The following is a 26,322-nucleotide window of genomic DNA, read 5'->3' as shown; positions in this document are numbered from 1 at the left end:
ATTACCAAATGTGAATCAAAAGAATATGCCAAACTGCTTAAGAAATGTAAACAGAGGATTCAAGAGAATATTAAAAATCCTGTAAATTTCTTGATAAAGTCAATTATTATTGCTTAAATACATGGTCATATAAACAATTACAATTTGGTTAAAATCATCATAATCCTGTAAAGCAGCTATGCAATAACAAAATTTAGCACAATTCTAGTACATTTTACAATATTCTACATTTAGAATGATGAGTAATCAGAAATACTGAATACTTTTTCCCAATTATTATTACTTTCGGAATATAACTTTCCTTAAAAAGTCTGGGGAATGGGCGAAAAGTGTATCTGTATAACCAAATTCCCTTTTAGGAATGCACAGAAGATACACTTATAAAACCTTGGTTAAAAGCAAAGGGCATGTGAACTATACAATGGGCAACAGGATATAGAGAAATGACATACGCCAAGCAAAAAAAAACAATGAGGAAAACAGTTTGCATTACAGGTTAATGAGATAATTAAGCCTGGCTTAAATGGTGGCTAATGAAATGAAGAAAGGCAGAATGATGAAAGTTGCCTGACACTCCTTTGCCATCACACTATCCACTGAAAAGATAGCTACAAAATAATCATTAATTCCTTTTTTAACCAACAGCTCCAGAGACAGAGTATAATCACTAGATTCTATAAATGTACTACAATACAGTTCATATGCTACGGACTTTGCCAGTGTTAAGAAAATTGTATGAATGACACAGGTCGTGGAATTTCAAGTTAAAATCTGGTTTTAAGAAGGATTTCTAGAGAGACACAATTATGCTACTTTGTAATTATTCTCTGAAATTTCAGGAAGATCAAAGAGATTTAGTTTCTGAAGCAATTAAAGATGAAGTTTATATTAAAGGTACTTCTGAGAAGCTTAAGGTATTGTCCCTCAATTAGCTCAGCAGAAATAAAAATAGAAACTGGGATTACCTGAAGAAGACTGCAGCTGAACTTTTTACCTATTGTAATAAAATTTTACCTATTGTAATACAACACAAAAAATGATTGAGATAGTCCAATACAAACACCGGGCCATGAGTCCAATCCCCAGTAGAGAGAGAAAAGAAAAAGAAGAGGCAAGTATCTGCATCTCTAAGATTCTAGAGTCAGGATATAGGTTCGTAAAATTATTCACCTGCTAATGCCTGCTCTGCTTGATAAAAAAAAAAAAGGGCAAGTAAAACTCAGGAGAAAAGAGCTAGGGGCCATAAACCATGAAAGAACTTTGTAAGGCAAAATTTCAAGATTTTTAAACTGGCAACTCCATCTTTATCCTACTTTTCATTGTTTGTGCCAGCAACTATAAACAATCTTATTATTTCAATGTTATAAGGAGAGTTTGTTTCTTTAGCTCTATATGACAACAGATATAGAGAAGTGTATCCTAAAATTTTTACTTAATTATATTCGGAGTATTGCAAGTTCTTGATTTAGATATGATCTCAGAAGTCTGAGCTGCTTAATTTAAGAAGAGATTTTTTTAATCAAGAATCTTGGGAGAGATGGACTGACTGTAACATTTTAGATGAGGAACAGAGAGCAGACCAAAGTAGGCAGGATGTCCCCTAAATATGTACATGTTTTGGTCCTAGATCTTAAAATATGTGCTACTGCAAAACAAATTCCATAGACATAATTAAGGTAAGGACCTAAAATTGAGAGATTACCCTGGAATGGTTAAACAGGCCCAATCTAATCACATGAGCCCAGATTATTTTACTGGCTAGCGTCAAGAAGATCTGATGGAAGGGAGGGTCAAAAAGAGTCAAAGCATGAGAGAAAAACCATTTACTGTTGTTAGAGGAAACTGTATAAAGCATGAGAAAGCATGTACGAAAACAAAAAAAACACCACTTGGCTAAGGAAGTTAAAAGCACAACCCAAGAGGATCTTCCACCTTGTAACAACAAACAATTAGCCAAAAAAAGCACAAAGATTCTAAAATCTTCCTCCCTCAAAAGCCCCCTGAAACGGATACCTTGATGTTGACCCTATGTAAGGAACCAATTAAGCCATGGCTCTTGTACTTCTAACTTACAGAATTCTAAGACAAATTTCCTTGTTTTATGTCACTAAATTGTGAAAATGTATCCACAAGAAAAATAATACAATTTGAGAACATTTCCAAAGTGTTACTGTAAGAACTTATTTAGCATATAACTGGGAAAAGTAGAATAACACATTGATACACATGATTATGTAACAACTGAGTTGACTATGAGACTGGAAGGATAATAAGGTATCTAAGTATGAATCAATATGAGATCTGGCAAATCATCCTCTTGATAACTCAAAGTTTGGTAGATAAGAAAAACCACCGAAGAAACTATCATACCTATTCCATCAAAAAATGAATTTGGTTCTTTTGGCTGCAATTCAAATTCATCTTCATCCATGGTCTTTAAATGCTCATTAGTCACAGCTCCTAAATCAGAGAAAAAGCACACCAAATATTAAATTCAGTATCACATATTAAAATGTCATTGCATTTACATTTCTGACTGCCTTAGGAACTGATTAGTGATATATGGGTAACTACATTAAATGAAAAGGCACCTAGAAATCTGCAGTGTTTTAAGGTCATAAAATATTTAATTATGATCTTACATAAACCCAAAGGTTAGTATTTAATATTTCAGTATTTGGTATTTAATTTAATTTTTACATATTACCAACTTGAGTTTGAATTACTTAGAAGATACCCAATCTTGCCTCCAATTAGCGACCTAATGATTCTTTAAGACTCAAAATACATGTTGCAAGTAGTTAAGGTGACTCCTGTAAGGTATTTATGTAGACAGTATCTCTGCTCTTGCTGTCACTGAATTACAAAATAATAAAAATTCACAATTCTTAATAACTGTAAATACTCTTTGAGATTTCTGTGTGAAGTAAGTTAACCAGAAAAGCCCCCAACAGCCAGTGCCTGAACTTTACCCTTTTTCCTCCCCTGATTGTTTGTTCAAAGTGATGTCAACCAGCACATAGCTTACCTGGTGGTTAAGAACAAAGGACAGGATATGTTACATTGTAGCCCTAACCATAAGATAGAAATTTCCTACCAGATCCCAAAAATTGGGTATTAATCTAACTTGCAACCTGCTTCTGTACCCCTGTGTTTGCTCAAAGATGAGATCATAACATTCTATTGTGTGATTTTTCCCTTTAAAAACTGGGCTTTCTTTTTGATTGGTACCAAGGGAGATGGTACCAAGGGAGGTAGTAGTGAGAGCTTGTCCCTTTGGTCGCCACCTAACTAAAAGGACATTTAACTTGGACATTTTTCGTGGCATGATTTTTTTTGCTGGGACAGCTATAACACTGTGTAGCTAAGTGTGTATGTGTGAATGTATCCTTTTCATTTTCCAGGCCATAACAAAATTAGTGACACATACATACAGGCAAAAATAAACACAGCTGAGTGCACACACACACGCACACACACGCACACACACATGCACACACACACAACCCTATTTTTATAAGATCTGGAACCGAGTTAGGGTAGAGGAAACAACAACAAAAGAAAGATAAAAAGATTAAAAAAATGGATATTTTAAGGGTGTACTTCAAAAAAAAAAAAACAACCTACAGATCCTCGTTTCTTGCTGGGGGCCTCTCCAGCTTGTGACACTCTCTTCCATCCTTATAAAACACAGAATTCCTAAATTCTGGACACTGGGCCTATACTTTTCACCTGTAAATTCCACCTGCCAACTGCCTGTCCTTTGTTCCTAAAAGCACCTGCACTGGTAGCATCTTGTCTCAACTTCAAGTGTAGACAGCATGCACCATAACCTGACAGTGAAAACACACATCCTCCATCACTTGTCCTAAAGGCACTCCTTTAAATGTGCTTTACTCCAACTTGTTTTCATTTCTTTGAGAACCCACAGTCTACTTGACTGCATCTTCTGCTTCTAATGTCTTCTAAGAATTCATTTTCTGCAGAATCAGCATTTTATTTTAAAAGTGTGAGACAGGTTCTTTATTTCAGCTCAGACTTCAGAGACCCAACCCAGTGACAGAACCACAAGCAAGTCATTCTTTTCTCTTACTCAATGAAACTATAAAAGATGTGAGGAGACTACCATGAAAAAAGGCCAGTTTACAAAGAAAAAAAACAAAAAAGTTGGATACTGTGACTATTAATCCTGATTTGTCAACACTACTGATTTAAAAAATTGTCCAGTGATTAGTATAGCACATTCTTAGAGGTGCCTGTGTGAATCATGAAAGCCTTACATTGGCCATTATATGTAGTGGCCAGGGCATGCCTCTATGCACTTTTATCCTTTGCATCTCAGCTGCCATGAACTAGTAGCTTTGCTCTACCACGCCCTTTTGGCATTATTACAGAAGGAACTTAATAGGCAGTCAGAGACAGATCCTTGAGAAAATCAGTGCGAAACATGAGAACACATTAAAACGTGGGTAAAGGCACATCTGAAGAAGGAAAGGCCTTGAGATTAAAGCCACAATAGAAAGATTTGCATACTTCCCCCAAAGGATGAATGGAAACTTGAGATTATACAACCCAGTCCATTAAGTCCAGATACATGCCATTCATTTAGAAGGGTGATCAGAACGCCCGGGCCTGTTTCTTCCCAAAAATGTTCCTGTTTTAAAAGTTATGAATAAACCAAGGTTAATGGTATCAGTCATATACCCTTGCTATGTGCCTGCCCACCACTGGGTCAATGTAGACTAAGTAACTATAATTACAATCTTTTTGCTTTGTTATAATTTGCCCCACACTTGTGAATTTGCTGTATAAATTACTCCTGACAAAGGGCCTCTGGCAAGCCACTCAGGACCATTTCTGTGACCCAGGAGCTATTCCTAGTCCCAGTAAAACTTTTCTACTCTTAACTTCTTTTGTCCTTTTGGAATTCATTTTTCAATTTCAGAGGACACAAAAGGTACACATCTGACATCTAGCGGGTTCAGAGATCTACTTTTCCTGTATTACCATGATGTTTCTGTTTGGGAGCCAGCTGACCACAGCTGAATTTCCTTAAAATCCGAACCAAAATAAACTTCTCTTCTTTTAAGTTTTCGGTGGTGGTTAATTTTATCCCAGTATTGCGGATAGGTAATGACAGGTCCCTCAAGTTGGACCCTCAACAAGCAGACCCACTACAGCCATCCACAGGAACACAGATCACAAGAAGCCAGCAGCTGCCCTGCTGCTCTCACCACCACCCCGTTTATCAGCCAGCCTCAGGCCCATCACCCATGGGACTCTAAAATTTTCCACCCTCTTGAGCAGTGCCCTCTTCCCCTACCTAAAATGCCTTATATCAATTATGGGCAGCCTCCTCTCAGTGGCAAAGGCCTTCTCACCCTTGGCCCATCTGCACCCAGAAGGCAATAAACTCACTGCATGTTGCTTAGACTTGGCCTGCCTCTACAGATAACTTAATTCAATATCTTGTAGGCAGTAAGGCAGGGCCAGCCCACAAGGAGCCAACATAGAGGACAGTCAAGGAGCCAACATGGAGGACAATGAAGATACATTCATGGAAGGCCAGCACTGTAAAAGAGAAACTACCCCACCTATGTAGGATAAATAGCAGTGACTGATAATATTAAATAGGAATCAACTGTGACACCCAACTTAGCAACACCAGCACCATGCTGAGAACATTCTCCTTCATTTTTCAAATATGTGACTTCCAGCTGCACTCCATCTCCCTGGAGAAAGCCCCACCCCTAACCAATAAACAGAAACAGTGTTTCAGGTTATCTATAACCAACTTACCCAGGGGAATGGGAGGAGGGACTTTTTCTGTGGTTTTTCCCTTTAAATATGCAGTCCTCATTTCAATTGGGGACTTTGTCCTCCGACTTGGTTGGAGTGTACATGGGTCCCCAACAGAAAATAAAGTTCTCCAGTAAGATCCCAGGACTGCCGTGCTTTGAGAGTTCGGCCCTAATCTAATTCAGGGACGAGGTCCAATACAATCACCTGGTTGGGGGACCAAGATCTTCCAGGAAAGATCCCTGACCCACCCCTTACCAACAAAAATCCTTGCTCATTCCTTGTAACACTTGCTAAGTAAATTGTTTCCCCCTTAGATCCCTGTTTAATATTACCTGAAGGACTGTACTTGTAATCTTATTAGTTGACTACAGTTTTATCCCACCTTGAACCCGAGAAGTTGGGTGAGTGGGCAACCCACTTTCCAGTCCCTCTTCTGTCTCTCCTAGACACTATCTTTCTCTCAATAAATTTTTCCTACTCTTAACCTCTGCTCTTCCTAGAATTCATTCTTCAATTTTAGAGAACACAAACGTGTGTTTCTGATACCCAGCAGGTTTGGAAGTTACATCTCTTTCCCCTGTGTCACCAGCACTGGAAAAGTGACAAAAAAAATCCAAAAGTAAAAAAGAGAGAGTGGAAAGAGGAAGTGAGCTATTACTATCGTTTTATGAACTCAGCAGGTATAATCCAGGCTTTGTCTATGATGAGCAAGAAAGAATTACAAAGGTAACATCAGTACTAATGGCAAGCAGCTATATATATACTGAAGATAAACATTCATGGGAAGTTTTGTTCATGGCAAGCCCTAGTAGACAAAAGAAAAGTGGTGCCAAGGTGACAGGAAAGCAAAAGCCCTGTACACAAAAAACAGCACACCAGCAGCAATACCAAGCTAAATCAAGCTTAAGGAATTTAAAGGCCAAGGCACACCTCAACCCAGGTGCCTCCCGTGAATCCACGGGTTCAATTACAGGAATGATGGACTCATCTCTGCCTCTCAACAAGACACATGCTTGTCCCAGGATTCATTCTGATTTTTACTGAGTACAGTAATGCATAGCTCTAGTTAAGGTTATAAATGAGATAGTATTTTGACTGTACTTTCTGAATTTTTAATGCTCTAGTATTTATGGCTTTGGTTTTGGTGAGATCACACCCCCAGGGCTAGGTAACTCTTCTGATCATGCCTTTGATAAACAGATTAATTAATCAGTCCACAGGCCAAGACAATCCACTTCCATTATCAAACTGCCGCAAACCAAGTCAAAATTCTTGCCTTAAAAATCACTTCAGGGATCAGGTACCAAATCTCTAGTAAGCACTTCTAAAACCCTGAGCCAACAGAAATCAAGACCATCCAATCCTAAATTTATTTAGCATGCTTATGGTATCTCATCCACTCCTTTCCTCAAAAGTCCCAATAAGAAACCTGAACCATGCTTTCCTCTTGTCATTCACTTGACATCACTATTGTTTCCCCACAGGGCCATATATAGTATGCTAGATGCTAGCACTTTTCTTTCCATTTTAGTAGTTATGCTTTGACTGCAGGTGCTTTAATTCTCTTGAGAAAAATCTTGTTTTTGTCTAGAAGCTGCCATACTCCAAGTGACCAAGCCTTGATGGAACCATTGACAAATATGCCAGGCTCTTTTTACTGGCATCCACTATATCAGTCTTGGAAAGGGAGTTCATAACTGCTAAATCCCAACTGACTTCTAGCCAAAGCCCTTATTAGGTTTCTGGAGAAGGCCCCTGACTACTGTCTAGCCTACACAATCCTTCTCAGTCTGAAGGAGCTAGATTGAAACTATGCTCATTCTTCCTTGAAACACAGTTAGGAATCCCTCTTCAGAGGATGGAATATTATAGACGACAAAATCGAATGGAAATTAACATGCAGTCAGAGGAGGACTGGGGTCTCAAGAAAGTCAATGAAAAATACTATCAGAATTGTGGGTAATCAAAAAAGTCAAGGCCTGAAAATAAAGTCACAATGAACCTACTTACATACTTCCCTAAGCAGAACTGTAGTTTGCTACCACTCAGTCCATTAAGTCCACATATACATCAGACACTCAGGTGGGTGACCAGAACATTCCCCAAAATGTTCCTATTTCAGAAGTCAGAGATAACCCAATCTTAATGATGCTAGCCATATCACCTCGATACATGCCCTGCTTCCCTACTGGATCAACATTAGCTAAGTAGTTCTACAGTATTTATAATCTTATTTGTTGATTACAGTTCAACCTACATTATACCAACATTTGTGACTTTGGTGTATAAATTACCTCTGACTAAGGGTCTCAGTGGCAATCCACTCTGCTACCTTTGTTTCTCAGAAGCTATGCCTATTCCCCAATAAACCTGTTCTACTCTTCACTTCCTTTGTCCTTTAGAACTCATTCTTTGATTTCAGGGGAAAGAATCTCAGCACATCTGACATCTAGCAGCTTGGGAGTTATACCTTTCCTATATCAAAAAGATTTTCAATTTCTGTAAGACTAATCTCATTGGCTCCTACTGAGCCAGGTCCCATGCAACAAGTCCAGATCTCAGAAGTCTAAGGAAGAAGAATTGAGTCTGAAGCCAGGCTACGTTGCACAGAGTTCAGGGCCAGTCTGAGCTATTTAGTAAGACAGTCTTCAGAAAGTAAAAAGTATATCTACTTGTAGCATTTTCCTGGTTTATGTATTTATCTTCTTGAGCTTATCAGAGTTTGACAATTTTTTTAAAAATTTGAACATCCTCTTCCTCTTTAAGGACTATTTATTTTTTCTAAGTTCTTGATGACTACTATAGCCTTTCCCTTCTCACTTCTTTTTTATTTATTCTCATGTTTTTAACTATCAACTGCATGAAGATTTTTCAATCCCCCCCAGACAGGAAAACATCAAATACTTCCAAGAGTGCTGTATATTTCCACCTACATAAAATCCAGCCTTCCTCTGATTGTCACTAGTTTCCTCCTTTCCTACCAAATAGGCAACCAAATCTTTTCACTTCCATCTCTACAACCTCTCTTTTGTTTTCCTTACTAATATATTGCAGCTAAGTTAGGTAGAAATTAATGAGCACAATTCCAAATTTTTCAGCACATTATGGGGATAAGGCCCACTTTTATTTGTAATTATTTCTTCTGATGAATTATTAATTTTAAGTTTTATATTAATGTGTACTTAACAGGAAAACAAAATACCAATACAATAAAATATTAAATTTTTAGTATGTAATGAGTGTGTAGAATAAACATGAACATTTTCACAGCAATTGTTTACCTGCTTAAAAGATCTAAAAACATAACAGAAATAAATTCCTATGTGAACTACGATGAAAAAAATACAAAGAAAACTCCACCATAGAAGTAACCTTTGATTCAAACTAAGGCTGTCTTCACACATCACAACAACATGTTCCATACACAAGTCTCACACTTATAGCACACGTGCTTAGCTTTTCTTCCCTGTTTGGCAGGTCATACTTGTCACCTCTCTTGTCTGCTTCTTTTGTCAGGGACTTCCTATTATACAATGTCTACTTAGTAGGAAAATTTAATATCTATTAGCATGTGTTTTGTTATCCTGTCTTCTTTGTTAGGACATACTTGGCATTTGGTGATATTCCTGTTTTCTTAGGAGGTTCTTGTGATAGGTATTTCACTCATCTGCTCCAGAATTCTTTGGCAGAGACTCCTTTGGGCAGATACATACTGTTCTCCCTCTGGTATACTTGATCATTTATCAATTCCAGTCCCAATCCTCTAAGAAATTTCTCTGGGATATTTTGTGTTCATTATTTTCTTCACACTAAGACTATTTATTCCTCACATGTTTAGGATGGAATAAAACACAACCACTGGCCAATGTTTTGTTTCGAATGACATCATAGTTGCTAAGTCATCAACCAGACTTACTGTGCTTTCATTTTGTTGTAAAATGTGACCATTTCTGGCTTCATTTCTGTTGATTCACTATCAATCTTTGGAGTCAGGGTCTTGCTACAGACCAGACTATCTTTAACTATGTAGCACAGTTTGACCTGTACTTTCTGTATTCTCTTGTCTCAGCCTCCTGAGTGCTAGGATTACAGGCGTGCACGACCACACCAGGACTCCCTATCAATCTTATCTTGGTGTAAGGTTGATAGTATCAACATTACTTTTTCTCTTCACCTGTCAACATTACTGTTTCTCTTCACCACACAGGCAGCCAATATTATGTCTTTTTGAAATCCAAAGATTGTAGATTTCTCTCTTATAAACTTACAACACTGTCTTCAGGAATCTCAGCTTTGTTTTTGCAAATGAATAGTTTCTATGCTGGTCAACTAGAGATCTTTCAGAAAAAAAATTTTTGAAATATATTTCAAAAGCTTCAACAATCATGAAATGATGCACACTGCTCATCAATTGTCATGTATTCTATGTTGCATAAACTACTTGAAAGTTCTAAACAAAGCTTTCAATAAATGAGCAAACAGCCAAACTGCCATTTTTTTCTTTTTTGATGGGTTTTTTTAAAAAAAAAAATCATTAAAATGCAGGTAAATTTTGGAAGAAACCAAATCTCTTGATGTCATTTTTGTTCCAAAAAGCTCAACACATCTGTCACTTCTCCATAAACCCTTTAGATTGTGATGATTATAATGACAAAGTCCTGCTATGAAGCAAAGTCCTGCTTTGGTTCACATAGTATGTTATCATGATTAACATATTTTTGAGTATTACTCAAAATGTATATAAAATGTTCCCTGTATTTCATTACTAGTATATTTTAAAATGTTTTGTAGCATATGATCTGTTACAAACAATTTACAACATTGAATCCCAGTGATGGAATTTCATTCAACAGGTTTCACAACTGCCAAGAACCTAACTTAGTTCAAACACTGATCATTCATGTATACAAGGTCATTTTATAGCATTCTAACTAGTCAAATTATTTAAATATTGTTTTCTTCATGTGAATCAAGGTCTTCATTCTCTATATGTCACATCTGTCATATACTACTAACTTCTACGGCTTACAAAATCCAAGTCTTCAACTGTAGCTCAATCACCAGTAGCATAACCATTAAAATTCCTGAAAGCACTGCTTTGGATTATGGAATTCCACTGCTCAAAAAACTTAAGCAGTTCTCTAATACTCAAGAGGGCTCTACAGTATTAATCCAAGATACTACTGCTCCCAGCCCAAAAGAAGGGGCTTCCGGGCCGCCATTCCAAGCCCAGAGGTAGGGGCTTCCTGGCCGCCATTCCACTGCTCCCAGGCCAGAGGTAGGGGCTTCCAGGCTAACATTTCACCCCTCTCAGTTAAGAAGAAGTGAGCTGGACTGGCGCCAACTGTCACCCCCCTGGCCCCCCCGCCCCCCAACCCAGGTCAAAAATGAGAAGACACATAAACAAGACTCCAAACTTCCAGATCACCTACATCAACCTCAAAGGGAAATGAGATATAACACTCTGATACTCAACCACCTGGACTCCCTGAACTGGCAACAAAAGAGGATCTGGAAAAAATGAAATCATAAATAATTTCCAAGATAACAGCAGAGATTATGCTAGTAGTGCAAGACATGATTAAAAAATCTAGAGAAGACCTGGGGAACATGATGGAATCACAACATAGGAAACAAGTGAAATTCATAAAACACACGCAAACAGATTTCCAGGACATCAAAAACTCCATGGAAAGTATACCCAGCAGAATGAGCCAACGTGAGGACAGAATTTCAAATATAGAAGATAAGATTGCAATTAGTGACCAGAAATATAAAAACTGCTTCAAAATTGTAAGGGACCATGAAAAATCAATCCAGCAGCCGCTAGATGATGCAAAAGAAGAATAACATTAGACTGACTGGAGTCAACAAGGAAACAGGAGACAGATGACAAACAGTGCAGATAACAAAAAAAAACTGTTCACAGAGGTAATGGCAAGAAAACTTCCCAAGGAGGGGAAAAGAACTTGACATTCAGATAAGTGAGGCATATAGGACTCCAAATAGCCTTGATCAAAAAAAAATCTACACATAGGCATATAATTGTTAAGATTCCAGAAACCAAACAAAAGAAGAAAGTTCTACAAGCAGTTAGAGAAAAGAAACAAATCCCATACAAAGGAAAGCCCATCAGAATCACAGAAGACTTCTCAACACAAACCATCAAGGCAAGAAGAGCTTGGAGTGACATATTCCATGTCCTAAAAGAAAACAGCCTCCAACCCAGATTGACAGACCCTGCAAAACTATCTTTCAAAATTGATGGAGAAATAAGATACTTTCTTGACAAAGAGCACCTCAGGAACTACGTGAATATCAAATCAGCAATCCAAAAAATTGTAAATATCCTAGGAAAAGACAATGAGGATCACAACCCCAGGAAGCCGAGCAGAATTAATCCATCAGGCATGGAAAGACATGAAATGGAAAGGGGGAGAACCTAACAAAAAGAAAAAATCATGACATTGATAAGTCAATAGGTATGATTTATACCCATCAATGTTAATCATCTCAATTCATTAAATCAAAAGAAACAGACTAACAGAATGGGTCAAGAAGCAAGATGCAACAACATTCTGCAAACAAGAAACACAGTTAATGTAAAAAGAAACTTGTACACTGAAAGTTAAAGGGTGCAAAACAATACTCCATGCAACGGGAACCCAAAAAAAAGCAGGAGTAGCTATCCTTTTGGCATATCAAATAGATTTCAAACCAACACTGATTAAGAGAGACAAAGAAGGACACTACATCCTTGTAAAGGGAACAATCCAACAGAAAGACATGACAATCTTAGATATCTATTCACCAAACACTACTGTGCCCAACTATATAAAACAAATACTAACTGACATGAAAAGTCATATATGCACTAAAACAATAGTAATGGGGGACCTCAACAACCCCACTGTCACAAATAGATAGATAAACTAGACAAAAAATTAGTAATGGAATACTACAATCAATCAAACTATTGAACAAATGAACTTAACAGATGCATACAGAGCGTTTCACCCCACAAAATCAGAATGCACATTCTTTTCAGTAGCACATGGGTCATTCTCCAAAATAGACCACCTCCTCGCTCATGGAACATGTTTAAGTGCAAAGGAACTGAAGTAATCCCCCATATATTATCGGGCCACAGTGAGATGAAACTGGAGATCCATAGCCAAAGAAACTGCAAAAATTTCATAAACACATGGAAATTGAACAACACACTTCTGAATAACCATTTATTTCTCACAGGAAATAAAAGAAATCAGTTCCTTCAACTAAATGACAATGTCAATACAATATATCAGAATCTATGGGACACAATGAAAGCAGTCTTATGAGGGAAATTCAAAGCAGTGAATACGCATATTAGGAAAACAGAGTGATCCCAGTTAAACAACCTGATGCTGAACATGAAGCTTCTAGCAAAAGAGCAGGACAAACTCAAAGCTCATGCAAGGGAGGAAATTATAAAGATCAGAGCAGAAATCAATTCATTGGAGACAAGTGAACGATACAAAAAAAAAAAAAAAAAAAATCAATGAAGCCAAAAGTAGGTTCTTCAAAAGAATAAACAAAATTGGGGCCGGGGTTATTTAGCTAAATGGTTCTGCCACCTTCCCTGCAAGCTCAAGAACCTGAGTTCGATCCCTCAAATTCATTCCTCGAAGCAAGCACCATCTTGATTCCCAAAGCAGAGAAAGACCCAACTAAAAGAGAAGAACTATAGGCCAATCTCACTAATGAACATAGATGCAAAAGTCCTTACTAAGACACTGACAAATTAAATGCAGAAGATCATCAAGAAGATAATATAATCTGACCAAGTGGGATGCATTCCAAGGACGCAGGGATGGTTCAACATATGCAAATCAACCAATGCAATAACACTGTATCAACAGAGCCAAAGACAAAAACAATGATTATCTCCACAGATGCAGAAAAAGCATTTGACAAAAGCCAATACGCATTTATGATAAAAACCCTACAAAAAACTGGAATAAGTGGTCTCTACCTTAAACTAATAAAAGCCATCTATGAAAAACCAACAGCCAGTATCATACTAAATGGTCAAAAACTGAAATCCTTCACACTAAAATCAGGAACAAGACAAGGATGTCCACTATCACCACTCCTATTCAATATAGTTTTGGAAATACTAGCCACAGCAACTAGACAAGAGAAAGAAATGAAAGAAATGAAGTCAAACTGTCATTATTTGCAGATGACATGATACTCTATATAGAAGACCCCAAGAACTCCACCAAAAGTCTTCTAGACTTAATAACCAAATTCAGTAAAGTAGCTGGATACAAGGTCAACACATACAAATCAACAGCTTTCCTCTACACAAATAAGAGACTCGCTGAGAGAGAAATAGGGAAAACAATTCCTTTCACAATAGCATCCAAAAAACTGAAATACCTAGGAATCAACCTAACGAAATCAAAGACTTCTCTGAAAACTATAGCACTCTAAAAAGAGAGACTGAAGATGATATCAGAGTAAGGAAAGACATTTCCTGGTACTGGGTAGGAAAGATCAACATAGTGAAAATGGCTATACTTCCAAAATTGCTATATAGACTCAATGCAATCCCAATTGAAATTCCAGCAGCATACTTCACAGATCTTTAGAAAACAATCCAAAAATTCATTTGGAACAAGAGACCCAGAATAGGTAACAGAGATATGACTGGGGGTATCACAATCCCCAACTTGAAACTAAACTACAAAGCTACTAAACTACAAAGCTACTACTATACTACAAACACCACAGTACTGGCAAATAAACTGACCTCTGAGGACCAGTGGAACAGATTCGAAGATGCAGAAACAAAGCCAGACACACGAAGCCATCTCATCTTCGATAAAGGATCCAAATACCCTCACTGGAGGAAAGATAGCCTCTTTAATAAATGGTGCTGGAAAAATTGGGTTTCAACTTGGCAAAGATTAAAACTAGACCTGTATTTCTCACCATGCACTAAACTAAAATCAAAATGGATTAAAGATCTAAATATTAAAATAGAAACACTGAACTGGCTGGAGCAGAGGTTAGGTAGAACTCTTGAAGACATTGGTGTAGAAAAAGATTTTATGAACAAAACCTCAGTTGCCTGTGAACTAGCACAAACAATCAACAAGTGGGATCTCTTCTTATTAAAAAGCTTCTGCACAGCAAGAGAAACCACCAGCAGTGTGAAGAGACAACTCACAATGTGGGAAAAAATCTTCACCTGCTGTTCCTCAGACAAAGGCCTACTATCTCGAATCTATAAAGAACTTAACAAGATCAGACCTCCCAAATTTAAAGACCCAATCCAAAAATGGGCATCTGAAATGACCAGACTTTTCTCAGACAATGAAGTAGAAACAGGAAATAAATACGTTAAAAAATGTTCAACATCATTTGAGAGATGCAAATGAAAACAACGCTGAGATTCCACTTCACTCCAGAATGAATGGCTGCTATAGTGAAATCAACCAATAACAAATGCTGTCAGGGCTGTGGGGAAAGAGGAACCCTGCTCCACTGCTGGTGGGAGTGTAGACGGGTGCAAGCACTGTGGAAATCAGTATGGAGATACCTCAAAGAACTAGGACTGGAAGTCCCATTTGACCCAGCTATTCCCCTGAGTATACCGAGTAAAGCATCCTACCACTGAGGTATATCCACAGCACTTTAATTAAATTGAGGCAAGGTATCACAAAGTTGTTTAGTCTGACCTCTAATTTTTAATCCTCCTAGCTCAGCCCATGATAATATATCCCACCAGGCCTGGCAAATTTTTCCTGTTTTACTTGCTTGTTTTAAGATAGAGTCTCATTTTGTTGCCCAGGCTGATGTGGACATCCTGCACTCTCTTCTCACTTCAGCATTCTATAAATAGTATTTTTCACAAGAGGAAATTAGGGTAAAAAGTTAAAGTTAGTAAATGCAAGCATTTATTTTGATACCACTGATAATTCTTGAGAGCAAAGCTAGGAAGCCAATTATGAAAAACAAGAAACAAAAATAAACCTGGCTCTTTTGTGCCATTAGGCATAAAAAGTAATAAAAGGAAATAAATTGAAAAAGTGCCAATATGAATTTTGAAATAAGAAAAAAATCTTACTTTAAAAATTAATATGAATAATATTATTTTTAATTTTATGCCAGAACATGGTAAGAAAACAAAGTTTAAAAAGACCTACTAGAAACAATAAATTAACAGAATTAAGCTAAAAGAGATACAGTTTGGGGCTGGTGATCAGTGGTAAAGTCCTTGCTAGAATGTGCAAAGCCCTAGGGTCAGTCCCCAGTCAAGCAAAAATAAACAAACAAATACTCAAGGAATCATCAAAAATTTTTTTCAGAAAATTATCAGTTCAGAAAATGTTATCCTTTTCAAGTAAGTAATGTCAAGACTAACCTGCCTCCTATGAGTTTTCTTGGCTAAGTCCCCAAGAGCAGATCAATCAATCTATAGTAGCATTAGAAAACATCTTCATAATTGCTTTTGCATCCCATTTTAGTAGAGGTGCTGCCAAAGTGAGTACTCATAATCATTTTTAGTATTATTTTTCCAGTTCTAGGACTTGAACCCAAGGTCTTGTGCATGCTACACAAGTGCTCTACAACTGCTACACTTCCTAGTTCTTTTTATATTTGTCAGGTCCCCCCCCCCCCAAGTTGCCCATGCTAGTTTCAAACCTGTGGCCCTCCATTCAAAGTAACATTTTCAAGAAGTCAAAGACAGAGGCAAATGCCCCATATTAGGAAATTGAAAGATGTAAACTGTAACATTCTCAATAAACACTGAGAAACTGAAATTCCACTTATTCCTGGCAATACAACAAAGGATAAAATATACAACAGTACAACAATAAATTGTGTATATAAACAGACAAGATTTTCAAATCCAATCAAATCTGCTCCAATATAGTCTCTTCAAAAATAAATCAACTCACAAAGACAAAGCAATAATACTAATATTGCTTTAAAATGGAACAGCATACCTTAAGCTTAAGAATAAACACTATGGACATTTTCACAAGGTAGAAATTTGATCAGGCTCCCCTTTAAAACTAACGTGGGCTTCCCCCTCCTTTTAACACTTTCAACTGTTAATCCCAACAGGTAAGATTTAAAAATTCATGATAATTATTTGACATCAGTCAAACTTGCAAGTTATACATATATGAAAACCCGAATCAGTTAGAAAACTTAAAATGATTTCAGAAGTATGTAAAAATGGAATAGCCCATTGAAAAGACTGCCAGCTCTAATAACATTCTTTTTAAAACATGAATATATGGATGGAGAAATATCTCATTCTTGAAAACACTGAATCAGGAAGGTCAAGTTTTTCTAAATTAATCCTAACTTAAATGTGTTCAATTAAAATCCTAGCAATTCCACTTTTTATACACATATCTAAATGAAATATTTGTATACATACAGAATACGCACAGATACGTTGTGTGACACTATTCTCTGAAACAGCCAACAGTTCAAAGAACTATGCACAGAATACAAATGTTAACCAACAGCAGTGAAAAAAATTTTTTTATAGAGTATGTATATAACTAGTTACCACATGCAAGAATGAGTAGCTGTGGTATGCAAGGCAAGGACAAATATCACAGATAAAATGTTGCACTAAAAAAAGACAGGATAAAATTATTTTATGATTTTATTCTTACAGAGTTCAAATCCAAGGTAATAAACTTAACAAATTTCTTTTACTGGGAGTGGCATCTTTATAGGACTGGCTACTGGTAGATTACTTACACATTTTGCCTCCATTAAGACTAAAGCTCTACCTTAGTATTGTATGACAAAAACCTGTAATTCCAGGAGAGGGTGAGACAGGAAGTTACAACCAAAAAATTCAAAAATTCAGAAAGAGTTATCTCAAAAAGAAAAAAAATCTATACAGCCTCAAATATAGTTTCCTCTCAGGAAAATTACATATACTCCACAGTCAAAAAAAAGGAAAACATTAAAATACTAAAGGTCTAAATTTCCAACATATCACAAGGCACAATGGAAAAAGAAAAAAAAAACCCTAGACAGGAAAGTCCAATAAGAAACTTTCAAAAGTCTAACCAAATAGGGATACCAGTCGCAAATTTTCATTAAAAATTTTTGTGGTATCATAAGACAAACATTGATAAACATGTATCGTATTTATACACGTTTGTAAACTCCTGTGTCTAGACGATGTTTAAATGTACATAACCAACCAAAATGAACCTCAACCTTCTGGTATTCCAACATGTAGTAATAATAATACCTACAAAAATAACAAAGCATATTCAAGAGGAAAAGCCAAACTTATTGGCGTGAAAGAAACTATTTAATATGTCTTCTTTTGTGATAATTATCAGTTAACTGTGTGAGAATCCTTTTATAATCTCCCAGATGTGTTTATACTTTTTTAAGGGTTAACAGTTTCTCATTTTGATTCTGACAGTTTTCCTAAGTACTAAATTGGTAAATGCGAAATGTAAGCTATTGTTAAATGTGGTTGGTAGACTTAAAATCCAAGTTAACCTTTTCTTTTCATCACTTCCATTGTATTTATTTACAAGTTTTGAAGTGATTATAAATGTATCTCAAATCTTTAACTTGCCACTTTGGTAAAGTTCCTACTAAAAGATAAAATGGCCAGATTTTGCTAAACATATCTCATTACCTCTAAAGTGTCATGACTGTTTTGAGCTTCACAGTTCTGAAGAAAGAAAATTAAATCACTTGACTTTGTTTTTCTGACCAAGACAGCTTCTCCTTACCTTTAGCATTTATTTTTAGCTGACAGGGAGGGAAAAATTAAATCTGTGCTATTATGGCATATTTTAAAAGGACACTTTAATGTAAACCAAAACTCTTCTTACATTGTTTTTAAACAGGCTACCACAGTAGTCCGATGTTCTATACCACCAACTATCTTTCTAAAGTCTAAGACTAATCTATAGAGCAACCAAAAATCATTCCTTGGTTTCCAATCGCCTTGTTCCTCCTTTGCTACTCAAGACATCCACTACATTTCCAATTTGATCTCACACCATACCTATGCATACACTTTGCTCAAGCCATAAGGAAAAGAATCCCAGGATCTATTGAGATTCCTACTTTCCAGCACATTTAATGATTGCCTGTCAGTCTTAATCTTGTATTTCCTGATAACTCCTATGAGCCTCCAGGCTAAGTGAACAGCTCCTCAGACTTCGCATAACTCCCTTTGCATACTGGCAATATTAAATGTCTTCAGTATGTTGTCTGCTGCCTATCACATAAAAGATCAACTTATGTTGATACGTTAAAAGATTAAAAAAAAAAAAATCTTCTATTTTTAAAGTTCCTTATGGAAAACACTTTAAAAGTAACACACTGAATTTACTTATATTCCTAATATTTGTACCCAGAAAATGGGGAGGAAAAATTTAAAGCCATATGCACTTACATAAGCATGTATTTTCCTAGAAAAGAAAAATGAATTTTAACTCAATACCCACATTTTTTAAAAAGTCAAATATGTGAATTAAAGGTTTCAATATTTGAATATTCAAGACATTGCTTAAAATGTTTGCATTGATATAATTAAAGGGAAAAAATTTAAAATTAATATGAACAGAACTTTTTCCTTTAGAAACATCTCATCACTTTTTAATTTTATTTTACCTTTTAAGTTTCCCATAATTATTTTCATCTTTGGAAATCAGTATCTACACACATCTAAATCATTTGAATTTCCCTTATCCTGCCCTCCCATCTACCCTAATCCTTTTCTCATCTCCAAAGTCTATTTTTCCATTTCCTACAGTCTATCTTAGGATACTGTTTCAGATGACGATTTATAAATATTGCAGCTCCTGTAAAGCAGGTATTAAAAAGACTAGGAAACCCATATAGGTCAAAAGAAACTCATATTGTGAGACTGAACAGAAGTTACTCCATTTTGCAGTAAGTACCCATCTTGTCTGCTTCTGTTACGGGTCACCATGAGGACATCAAGTTCCCAGAATGTACTTGTTGTTTTTCTAAGAAAAACCACAAGATAGTCTTATGCATGTTATCTAAAGATTAGTTGCAACACTCTCCTAACCGCCAATGTCTCGCTTCTGTAACTGCTGCTTGCCGAGTTCCTTCTTGCGACCCCTATATAAAGGAACCTCAGACTCTGAGCCAGATGCCTCTCTAAGCTTGGTGCTTGGAGGGTGCCATCTGGCCAGACTGATAAAGGTCTGTTTTACTTTCTCAATTTGTCTGGTGTATTCCCTCCCGGGTGATCCTTGCTGCAGTCAGCTCCTTGGAGCGGTTGGTGAGGCCCACGGTCTTACAATATATCTCAAAATTAGTCTAATTTATGTGAAATCTGAGGATATTCATCATACCAGTAATATTTCCATAACTTTGTAAAAATTTGGGGAGAAATTTTAAAAGTTAATATTTTACCTCTCCCATGAACTAAGTTTATCCAGGAACTATTTCGACAATGAAACAAGATTATTACTAAGGCAAAGTGCAGAAATAATTTCTAGCAAACCTCTTTTCTTTTTTTTTTTTTTTGTACCTCGGATTGAACTCATGACCTCACGCTTTCAAAGCAGGCGGCAGAACCAATGAGTTAAATCCCTGGTCTGCTAATGTATTTTTTAAAGTGTTAATGCTTCTTTTTCATTTTACGTATACAGAAACTTCCATAAATTTAGTAACTGCATGTAATATGTACTAAACTGGATAGTTCTTATTTTATTTATGAATAAGAATTTTCTTCTTCAAGTGTAATGAGATTAGAGGAAACAGAAATCTTTTTCATATTCATTTATGATATTCAGTTGAAATATGTGACTTTGAAAGCACAAGACTTTCTATCTTTTACTATCAAATTATTAAAACTTGATAGTAAAAATGAAGCAAAATGAAGGTAAATTTAATGTTCATTAGCAGGATTCAAAATAAAGTTTAACTTATATAAAGTATGGCATTACATAATAATTTTATATGAAAACCACTTAACTATAAGTGTTCATTTTCAACATTAAGTATTTTAATGAAAATTCAAGAAAGTCATGAGTATTATATTGATGTGGATACGTATACTGCAAATTTCAGACAATACTGGATAAGATAAACATAAAAGGTTACATACAAATGAGTATATACCAATGTAAATGCACTACTAAACTACAGTACATAAAACTGTAGTTTATTTCTGGTGAAACACTTTTCTACTATACCAACCCTAGAGAAGACATCAACAAAATATGCAACTGTATTGCAGAGGTAATAAATGCTTCATATCTTCATAAAATATAAACACAATGCAGTAAGGTCATTTTTATATTAAGATCCTGCAAATATATTAAAAAAATCATTGAAAAATATCAAAATCTATTCACTAAAAGATCCAAGGCACAGACAGTACAGTACCAGTTAAACTCTACCTAATTTCTAAGAAACCACTGATCTTACTAATAAGCAACCTGTTTCAGAAAAGAAATTCCAAATTCATCTTATGAGCTTAACATAACCTTGCTATAAAGGCAATAATGCCATCAAAATAAATCAATAAACTGATTACTGATTTACAGTAAGGAAAATTAAAAGACTACAGTAAGATGATTTAAATATTAAATATCCAGAGGATTCAAGAAAAAGTTTAAAGTTCCTCTATTAATAAAATTCAGCACCTTGCACTGAAGCAACCAGCATGGAAATCAATATGGAGATACCTCAAAAACCTAGGATTAGAGGTCCAATTTGACCCAGCTATTCCTCTGCTGGATATCTTCCCAAAAGAACTGAAAGAATCATACCACAGGGATACATGCGCACCCATGTTTACACTGGCACAGTTTGTAATAGCTAAAGCTTGGAAACAGCCCAAGTGCCCATCAACTGGAGACTGGATAAAGAAGATGCAGAGATTTTTTTCATAAAACAGAGTACTAGTGGTTCTGCCACCTGCTCTGCAAGCACAAGGTCCAGAGTTCGATCCCCAGTACCAAAACCAAAAAAAAAAAAAAAAAAAAATCCAAAAGAACAAGAAACTAGAGACATTTATAGCTAAATGGATGCACATTGAGGTGATACTAAGTGAAATAAATAGGACATATATGTGTAAATACCAAATAGTTTCTCTGGTGTGAGAAACTGAAAGTATAAATAAGGATTAAAATGATCAAGGGATGTTTTTAAAGTATCCAAATCACTAAAAAAGAAATTTAACATAATTCACAGAAATATAACTGCAGAAAATGGAAATTAGGCGCTGACATATACTCCACTTGGAAGGCTGAAGTAGGCCAATGTTAAGTTCAAGCCTAGCCTGGGTACTTGGGGTGGGGGATACAGATGTAGCTCAGTGCCAAAGCACAAGGTTCAATCCCCAGTACTGGAAAGAAATGAAAGGAAACAGGGTAAAGAAGAGGAAGGGAGAGAAGTATGGAGAAAAAAAAAGAAAAGAAAAAAAGTCATTAACTAGAACACTTAGTATTTCACTACATCTAAAGATGTTTCCAATTGCAAGAAAAAACCATTATTTTCTCTCAAAAAAGCACTGCCTGACAAACAAAAACTTTCTTACTAGTTCTGAACTGAATCCTCAGCATGAAGCTACATTATCAGTCAGCCACCACCACCCCTTTTGTGAAACAGGGTGAGCTCACACCTGCAATCCTCATGCTTCAGGACAGCACCATTTGGATTTTTTATTTTATATTATGCTGGAATTAGATCTTATCTTCATAATTTAAAATAACCACTCCTGTGCTCACTTCAGCAGCACATATACTAATACAACAACTTCTGTAAGTATACAGAAAAAAAAATTCCCCTCGCCCAAAAACAGGTTTAGGTAATTGAAAAAAATTTTTAATTCAGGGTGCTACTTGGGGTTCACTACTACTCTAAACTGTCTACTGGCCATCTTTCTAAAAATAGTCCTAATTCAACAGAGCACTGGTGACCAAACCTATTTTATTATCATCTCTGAAATCTTCCCTCAAACTAAAGATGCCTACGTTGCTGGAACTATTTTGATAAAAGACAGTTTCATTACTCTTATACCCTCTCCCACTTCTTCTACTGGATTGCACTAATATATGTTTGGTAGTTGTTATCCAGAATTAGAAAATACTCCAACAGACATTTAACTTACAGTGCAGTTACTGTACTGTTATGGTTTGTGTCTAGATGTTCCCCCAAAGTCTCATGTCACAGGTGGGGCATTTCAGAAGTAGGTGGATCTAAGTTGTGTGATGCTGAGTTTAAACTACAGGATGTTGGGATTAAGGGTGTATGATTACTAAATTAGTCCATTCACTGGTTTGGCTAGTTCTGAGTGTGAATAAAGGGAAGGACCCCACTGGGTGTCAATGCTAACTGCCCAGGCAGTATCCTGGACAGACTATAAGGGACATAAAGAAAGTCACCACTTGTTACTTGATGCTTTTGTGGCCTTCTGCCTGCCATGAACTATTTCCCCTCTGAAATACCCCTCTGCCATGTCACCGTGCCTTAGAGCCAATCAACTATGAACTGAAACCTCTACCAACTGTGAGCTACAATAAGCCTGTCCTCCTTTGACTTCAGGTATTAGGTATTTTGTCTCAGCAATGAGAAAAGTAACTAAGACATACCTAAGCAATCATACTGGTCTGTTTTTACTTTCAAATTTCTCTCTTCCAAAGACAATGTATTGAACCTGTAGCTGGACTCCTTCATGCGCAATGAGTACAATGACAACAGTGCTTTTAATTGATTTCAACAATTCAGGAATACTAGAGGTAGGACAATATAAAATTGCCACTGCCTTTATATATAATTATGAGATTTACCAACTGTGAAATACAGATTTCTGGAATATTAACAATATAAGGAGAAAAATACATCACAGAAACTATGAAATATATGCATATGATTTTCAGTAAGGCAGTATCATCAATTTAATACAATCTGTTACAAATCATAGAACTTTTCTAAACTTATTATTTGCAATGGCAACAAATATCATACATTATCTCACAGCAAAATATCTGTACGACCTCTTTGTAAAACAATGTAATTCTGTACATTCTAGAGATATATGGTCTAAATCTGTACACTCTATAGAGATATATGGTTTAAATCCCATCATTCCAATTAGCTTTATAACCTATATATACTCTCCTTTCAAATTTTTACATAAAAATACAATAAAATAATATTTATCTCTCAAGGAGTTGATATTCAAAACAATAGGTTAATATACTAATAAGGCCTCCAAAACAGGGCATATAATGTTTATGACAATTAACATTGAAAGAAAGGAAATGTCGTGGAGGACAAAAAAATAAACTGGGAGTAGCTTAGTGATAAACACAGTGCTAGCCTACCAACCATGTGATGGATTCAATCCTAGCCCTAAAAAAACAAAATATACTATGTTCACCAAAACCTTCTTTATAAAGTATCTATATATTCTGAGATCAAAAAAGAGGTACTTGAAATATACACGTAAGTGTGCTATACCCCTTGAGAGCTGCATTCCATATTATTTGTGATAAAACTGAACTAAAAAAATCCATATGAAAAACAGTAGTATTAGATCTTACCTGGGCTGGACATGTGGTTCAGTGATGTCACGTCTGCCTGGAAAGTGCAACGTCCTGAGTTCGGTCTCTGGTACTGGGGGGAACAAAAAAACCATCCTGAGCTGAGAGTGGAGGTGCCTATCTGTAGTCCCAGCACCCAAGAGGCTAAAGTAGGAGGATTGCTATGAGATAAGAGGTCAGCCTGGCCTACATAGTGTGTTCAGGACCAATGGGAACTAAATCTAGACCCTGTCTCAAAAGCAAAATAAAACAAAACAAAAATTCTACCCAAAAAATAAAAACAACAAAAACTGATCTCCTAAAAATGTCATCCCAGATTCCTTGACCCCTTTAATACCTATATAAGCCTAATGCCTTTCCCAGTTAATTGCTAGTATTTCTCTCCCTTGGTGTTAGCCCATCCTCTCAGGGATGAAATCTCTCCCATCAAGCTGGCACTCTCTCTCTCTCCCACTGTCAGCCCATCCACACACAGATGTGAGAAACTTGCCTTTTCCCACCTAGCTGTTAAAATCTGATTTCTAGTCCCTGTTAACTGAAATAAATGAAATACTTTTCTTTTTCTCACAACAAAGAGCCTATCTTTTGTTAACAAGCAGATTCTTTATAACAGAGATTATTTCAAATTATGTCATGTATAACAAAACATACCACAAATGAAATTTTTAAAAGGCATAAATCCCAGTGTTTGCAATTTATATCATCAGCAAATCAAAAAAATACTACCAATAGATTAAGCCAGTAAAAAAGTGGAACAAGAACAGGTACAGACAACTTATGGAAAAGAATATTCTAATACTCTACCAAAAACCCTACCAATATAGAAAGGAGACCAGGAGAAAATAGTTATCATATTTGATCCCCATAGAGTAGAAACAATAAAACTTGTTACATCTTTGCTAATGATATGAACAAATAAGCCTCTCAGATGAGTTAATATATACTAAATATAACCACTAAGAACTTAGAATTTCCCAGTAAGATTGACATCCACATGGACTTCAAGATATAAATGCACCTTAAAAGCAACAGTGCAAAATGATGTACAGACATTTAAAAGCTGTACTGCTTCAAAATTGGAAAAAAACTGAAAACCTAACTGAACTTAGGAATGGATAAGCTACAGTATGTTTACAAACTGATAACAGAATATTTATGAATGAGATTAATGATTTCTCAAAACTTTCCAACTCAAAACTGTTTTGCAACCTAAAAAGTCTAGGACCCCTAAAGAGTCTTCCTAAAGGAAGATTTTATTACTACACAAAAATTAAACCTGGGGCTGGGCATTTAGCTCAGTGGCACCACAGCCTGCCTCGAAAGTGCAAGGTCCTGAGTTCAATCATCAATACAGGAAAACAAAAACAAAAACAAAAACAAAAAACAACCTACATAACCTATCTGTTACTTAGGTTAACATCTGAACTGTAAGAATTTTCTGAGCTAAAAAATTAATTTTAAGGTGAGAGTGATAGCACACAGCTGTAATGCCAGCACTCAGGAGGCTGAGGCAGGCAAGTTTGCCAAGAGTTTAATGTCAGCCTGGGCTACATAACGGGTACAGGTCAGCCTGAACTATCCAGCGATACTCTGTCTCCAAAAAAAAAAAAAAAAAAAGAATGAAAATTGAATAATTAATCTTAAAAATTTAATATTTGGTTTCAGATAATTAGATCCCCTTATTTTTTCTACTGCAAAAACAAAATGCTGCCTCTCTACTTTGTTAAAACACAGATATATTATTTTATGTACACACAGCGATACTAATCCAAGTAAAGAGAAGAAGAGAAAATAGTATCATCACCCTTCAACTGGATCTGCATGTTTTTCATTAAATACAAACTAATATGAATCAAATATGAAACAAATATTAGTTATTTGAGGGTGATTAGTTTTCGGTACCTTTCAAACAATTACTAATTGAAATATGCAACAT

General features: G+C 36.0%; 1 protein-coding gene across 5 annotated transcripts in view; it reads right to left on the bottom strand.

Moving 5' to 3' along the window:
* Positions 1 to 26,322, bottom strand: part of LOC147820787 (zinc finger X-chromosomal protein-like) — a 54,587-nt gene that overhangs the window by 23,525 nt on the left and 4,740 nt on the right. For all 5 annotated transcript variants that reach the window (XM_087203566.1, XM_087203571.1, XM_087203570.1 and 2 more), the window contains 2 exons: positions 24,387 to 24,459; positions 2,371 to 2,460 (listed from right to left, as the gene is read on the bottom strand). In XM_087203566.1, coding sequence (XP_087059692.1) covers positions 2,371 to 2,460; positions 24,387 to 24,459 — 163 coding nt within the window. The remainder of the gene's footprint in view (positions 1 to 2,370; positions 2,461 to 24,386; positions 24,460 to 26,322) is intronic.

Source organism: Heterocephalus glaber, unplaced genomic scaffold, assembly GCF_053883595.1.
Source record: "Heterocephalus glaber isolate CG9 unplaced genomic scaffold, H.glaber_assembly_v1.0 deba00001803, whole genome shotgun sequence".
NCBI classification, from domain to species: Eukaryota; Metazoa; Chordata; class Mammalia; order Rodentia; family Bathyergidae; genus Heterocephalus; species Heterocephalus glaber.
This window is presented reverse-complemented; position numbering and strand designations above follow the sequence as displayed.